Genomic DNA, 6,018 nt, shown 5'->3' with positions numbered 1-6,018 from the left:
GTTATAATAGATGTGAGTGACCAAAAGAACAGGTTAACATCCACTTTATGTCTTTATAAAGCCATAAGTAACTTTAGAGACTTTTTAAATCAATTCAAAAAGTTTTGAAAGAGCTAGTTGTTGGATGTAAGTAGTAACTTTTATATAGTTGTAAAATTTTGAAATGTTTAAAATGACATAAACATTAAAAGCTAAAAATCAGAAGTTCTAAAAAATTACTTGAAATAGCTTTTGAATTTTGAGTTTTTTATTTAAAATAAAAGTTCTAAGTTCGTACTTCCAAACAAAGCTTTTTCATTAGTTCAAACTTTTTTTCTTTAATTCGAGTTTTTTTTTTCTTAAAAGCTAAAAGCTCCTTAATGTTAAATTATTCAAAGAATCAACTATTCTGGGAAAGTTTCCGGTTGTAATGATTACAGACAACAACATATGAAAACACAAAGAATCTTGAATATACGTTGTTTTTACAAAGGGGTGTAATTAATAAATAATTATACAATATTGACATCTCGGTCATCCTCGTGTCTAACCCCATGATTACTTGTTTTGTTTATAGAGGATCTCTGTCTGCTAAAAATCCGAGCAAATGTACTTTTGGACCTTGGAACAGTTTGAGGTCCTCTGTTACTGCCATCCCTGCCCTCAAGCTCTTCAGATATCGCCTTCATCGTGTTCTCAAACCGTCTTCTGTATGTTGGGTACCTTGATATTGACTTTGTTATCCCTTGAAGCCTTCATTGGTTTAAAACCACCAATCCATCAATCAAGATTCAGAAGAAAAAACACTCATATAGCTATTTTCAGTTTTGGTTTATATTTTAGGGATAATCACAAAGATAACCAAAATGGTATTTGTCAATTTAACAAAATGACCACCAATTTTGCAATGGGTCCCATTGTGAAATGCAAAATTAATTTTTGAATAGTCCACACCACAACAAACCTTCAAAAAAATTTATGAAAAATCTTATATTTCACAGGTTTTTCGCATTCAGAAAGCAATTTCGCTGCGAAATGGTTGGTCGTTTTGGGTAAAGAATAAAACAAGTAATCATACCATTTTGGTCATTTTTCTAATATACCTATATTTTAACAACTCTAACGGGTCAAATGTGTCGAATAGAAAAAAAAAAAAAATAACTAAAATGTCAAATGAGTCGAACGCCAAAAGCGTTAATATTACCTTCGAGCTACGGCCTCAAGTTCAGCCCGTCTAAGCTCGGACTCGGGTGGGGGACCAATGTTGGAATTTTTCAACTTTTGGGCATCACCACTCAACAAAACTAGCTTTCCTAAATAATCCTCTTCGGCTTCCGTGAGATTTTGTGCTCTGATTTGGTCTTTGATGACCAAAAGTGGGTTCAAGAACCAATCATAGATCGTGTCTTTGGGTCTGTTTAGGGTGGTTATCTCCGTATTATCCGCTGATGTAAAAAAGTTGTCAAAAACAAAGTAATAAATCAATAAAAATATGATGTAAAAATTACCGAGCAATAGACCGGCAGTATTGGCTTTTGCGGAGCGTAAAAGTGATTGGTAAAGACAATAAGCGGGCACACCAACGGTTATTACGGTTCCACTTTCTTTGTTGGATTTTGCATCCACAATCTCTTTTACTGTTATTAATCCTTCCAAAACCAAGAATTCACCCTGTCTACGACATTCTGAGAAGAAACCATCCAGCAACTGCACAATTCATAGCATATCAAATGAATAATCAGTCGACGGAATTGGAATTTGAGATTCCATTCCATGCCGTGTTTGGTTGCCAAATGGACGGAATTCACTTCCGTCGTATTCTATTAGATTCCACCATTCCTATGGTTGGGTGGATGGAAGTCCGTTTCATTCTTCATTTTTTTTATTAAATGACGAAAATACCCTCATTATATATATATATATATATATATATATATATATATATATATATATAGAAATAAACAAAAATTAAAGAGTAAATTACATTTTTGGTCTCTGAGTATAGTTGATTTTTTCTTGCCATTTTGGTCCATAATTGAGGTTTTTGTAATGTTTTTGGTCCTTGTTTAGAGTAAAATGAGTCGAATGACTATTTTTGGGACCAAAATTTCAAATATCAGATATACTCAAGGACAAAAAAACATTACAAGAATCTCAAAGAAAACCAATATCACAAGGGAAAACTTTTTGGGACGAAAATTGCAAGAGAACTTTTTGAGACCCAAATTGCAAAAATCAGATATGTTCAGGGATTAAGAAAAATGTAACTTACTCGAAAGAAAGAAAAAGAATAATAAGTGAATTTTAAAAGTTATCTAATTTTGGTTATTGAGTTCCTTTCCATTTCTCCCAATCAAGCACATGACATATTTCAATTCCTTCAAATTCCAATTCCGTTGTGACAGATTTTATTCATTCCAAAAACATTTGACAAATCAAACACCCCTTTATAACTTATTTATTAAAACTCGAAGTTATAATAAGAGCAAACCTCCAACGGCTTCAATTCAATCATGGGGGCCCGCAGAGATCCAGACCGAGAGGGTGGATGTTTAGACGATCCCGTCCTTGAGAAAGAACTCGAACCAGACAATCCAGGGTTGCGCCGATATTTAGGCCTGTCAAAATTAAACAAAAAAAATATATTATTATTTTACAACTTACCAATAAAAAAAAAAAAAAAAAAAATAGGTGAATGAATCTGATTATTACTTGGGAAAGCAAGATCCCTCAGGCAAATCAAGAATATCATTGCTATACTCATCAAAGATGGACAATGCAGATACAATATAGCAAAGCCCAAGATAGAAAGACGATTCCTGTTCCCACAAACTCAATAAGTTAGCATTTACCTTACCCCCAACAACTTCTTTATCAATCCAATAAATATTTCAAGTTTTCAACTTTAGTCAGTCAATATACATCACAAAAAGTTGACAAAATTTATTTGATATACATTAAAAAAAAAAAAAAAGTATAAATTGCAGTAGTCAGTCACCTGATAGCATACAACAGCTGCATATAAACCAAGAAAGATAGCAGATATCATGGAAGCTAACACAGCTCCAGCAACAGCCAATGGCCATAGCAAGATGGCTAAACCTGCAAATGGCACACAAATGGTCTCCAAGAAAGGGCCTTCTCTCCCCACACAATCTTGAAACAAACGATGCCACCCTTTGAGCAACATGTATGGACTTTTCAATGCAGCTATAACTGTAATCACTGGAAAGTCAACCAACACTCCTACTACACCTAGCAGTATCGATACAGGGCAATAGACTATCCTGTAATTATAACCAAATAATCACTTCTACGTGATAACAAGTTTAAATTGAACACTCAAGATGGTATGTAGGGTTCAAAAAGATGAAGTCATAATGAACCTGATCTCAATTTTAGAATCTGGAAGGCCTTGTTTTCGAAGATCATCCATCATAGAGAAGTATGAATAGAAGCATACATCTAATAAGTCTCTCACAAGTGTAAAGCTTCTTTCAACAGTGTCCCAAGTTCCATCCTGACAAGTGTAATTAAAGAAAATCAATTAATTTAACAAACGAAACACAACACATATTAAGTAGTTAAAGAAAATTTTGCTTACGATAATACAATGGAGAAACTGATCGGTTTTCCCTTCACCAACAGCTTTAAAAGTTCCAAACATTGGCCCAAGGAAACCAAATGCTAAGCCACCAAGAATGCTACCCACAATCATTGCAACAGGCCAGAAAACCAAAACTGGTGTAAACAAAATGCATGCAACCACTTTCATCACAGGTCCTAATCGTTTAGCACTGCCATTAAAGAAATTAAATAAAGAATCTTTATATATGGATACAAGTATTTTAAGAATTAAAGGGGTGTTTGGATATGGGTTTTGAATGTATTATTCACTTTCAGTTTTCAAAACACGTATCTAATCGCCCCTAAAATGGTTGAATTGAAGAAATTACCTCAATATGGAAAAGTAAGACCAAACGACATGTACTGGGTAAAGACCAATTACAATAGTAGAGTTTCCAATTGTCAGAATAGCACATATTAATGGAGCAAAAATGATTCCTGCAATCAAAGAAATAATTTGTACAGGATCAGCATTCAAGATATGGAATGTAGTTCATTTAGTTCTAATTTGAAAGGGGTTTCTAAATACGCCCAGATAATAAATCACAGAGTAAAACAAATTGGGAAAAGAAATGTTTTTGAAATCAAAGAAGCAACTTTTACTAAACACCGACATTTAAGAATTGAGATTGAAGCTTATTTAGTTGTAATTAAAAAAGGGCTTCATAAATACACCAAGATAACATCAATCACAAACTGAAACGAAAGGGATAAAGAAAGGTTGCTGGAATCAAAGAAACTACTCTGACAAGACTCCCACAAAAATTAGCAGCCTTTGAAAAAATTAGGATAGGAGTTCATTTGGTTCTAATTTGCAAAAGGGTTCCAAAATAACAACCACATAATAAAACAAAAAAAGGACAAAAAAAAAAGATGCAAGCAACTGGAGCGAAAACGATTCCTGAAATCAAGAAACAATTTTTTTAAAAACACCCACTAGTAGTAGCATTCAAGAATTGAAAACGGAGCTTATTTAGTTCTAATTCGAAAAGGGTTTCATAAATACCCTAAAATAACATCAAAGTCACAAAATTGACAAAGGGTGAAAGAAAGAGTTAACCTTTAATGAAGCCAAGAAGCAGAAGGCCAATGAAATAAGGCAAGAAAAGGATGAATTGGCCTAAAGATTTCCAAAACCCTGTTGGAGGTTCCATTGAAGGTGCAGGTTTCTGTATCTTCTTCTTCTTCCTCCTCCTCCTGCTCCTTACTTACTTCAGATCTCAAGTTTCCGGCATCAAATCCAACCCGAATCTTGCAAATCCGAAGCCAAAATTATTTGAATAAACTCAAGTTGAGGGATGACAAATAAGTCTTTCTGGCAAGATAATTAATCATAGGGGTTTGGAGTGTATACTATTACTACACCCTGTATTTATTGTATTCTATTATCTATCCAAGAATAGTTCGACAAATGAGTGGGGTTTTTTAATACTTGATTATATGGAAGTTCCAAATTTGAACTTTCAAAGAGCAGCGAGAATGGTGTTTCTGTGTTCGTTTTGGGGGTTTAAAAATCAGGGAAGAGGGTCGAGTGAGGATTGTGTGACAGGCGACATAGCACTCGGGGTTTCCACGGATTCACTTTAACAAGCAAAGAATAAGACATCTAGACGACTAGTCTTATTCCTCGTCTATGAGCAGGACTTTGCCTTTCTTTTCTCTAGTGTATATCATGAAAATTTGTAATTCCCGAATTTCATACTATACGATTAGATAATTATAAATAATTTTTATCTCAATTTTTAAGATGTATTTATATCGTGTCGTGGCTGTCACAAATTCGTGTCTTTGTGTCTGAAATTATCAGGTCTACTTTTCTCTTTAAATAATAAGGTTATGAGTTGATCCGTTGATGTAATGAAACTTTTTATCAACATATATTGTTAATTTCTAGTTTGTATTACAAAACTATAAATTTCCATAACTTGGATTGTATTTATATAAGTTGATAAAAATGGATAAAATTGAAATATTATTACATAAATTAATAGTAAGTTTATCCAAAATAGTAACCAACAAAACATATATAAATTTTGGAGGAGAAGAATGTTTCTGAAATAATAGCCAAGAACTACTTGAAGGACCATGTGAACATTTTCGAATATAATATTTCGAACATATGTCTTTGTTACACAAAATTCAAATCATGAGAATAATTCATCAAAGAATAATATCAAAATAAGGCATCAATAACAAACCATGAACTAGAGTTTTATAGCTGTTTTCGAATTCTTTTGATTACCAAAAATAAAATCAGTCAACATTAAATGATGGTTTTATCCTTTAGTTAAGGAAAGGCGGTTTCAAAAATAATTATGAGAAATATATTTTGAAAATAATATTCTTGTAATACTTTCCTAAGTAAAATAAATTTTTTGAAGGGGCATTGCCCCGCACCCTACGAGAGCCCCC

The 6,018-nt window shown here is 33.1% G+C and overlaps 1 protein-coding gene across 2 annotated transcripts; it reads right to left on the bottom strand.

The window, feature by feature from the left end:
• Nucleotides 1-356: 356 nt before the first annotated feature.
• On the bottom strand, nucleotides 357-5,252 carry LOC145097933 (putative membrane protein At3g27390). 2 transcript variants are annotated; one of them, XM_079035606.1, is made up of 10 exons: nucleotides 4,667-5,252; nucleotides 3,936-4,044; nucleotides 3,584-3,776; nucleotides 3,366-3,499; nucleotides 2,978-3,266; nucleotides 2,692-2,798; nucleotides 2,471-2,597; nucleotides 1,488-1,686; nucleotides 1,184-1,424; nucleotides 357-732 (listed from the first exon to the last, which is right to left on the bottom strand). In XM_079035606.1, exons 1-10 carry the CDS (start codon nucleotides 4,758-4,760, stop codon nucleotides 492-494), a joined length of 1,734 nt encoding a protein of 577 aa, XP_078891732.1. In that variant the 5' UTR covers nucleotides 4,761-5,252; the 3' UTR covers nucleotides 357-491. The 2 variants fall into 2 exon arrangements, with proteins under 2 accessions (XP_078891732.1, XP_078891733.1); XM_079035607.1 differs by lacking the exon at nucleotides 4,667-5,252 and adding an exon at nucleotides 4,350-4,368.
• Between the last annotated feature and the right edge of the window lie 766 nt (nucleotides 5,253-6,018).

This window comes from Lactuca serriola, chromosome 4, assembly GCF_051521515.1.
Source record: "Lactuca serriola cultivar US96UC23 chromosome 4, Lser_US96UC23_V15, whole genome shotgun sequence".
Taxonomy (NCBI): Eukaryota; Viridiplantae; Streptophyta; class Magnoliopsida; order Asterales; family Asteraceae; genus Lactuca; species Lactuca serriola.
The sequence above is the reverse complement of the archived record's forward strand: the minus strand, read 5'-3'. Positions and strand labels throughout refer to the sequence as shown.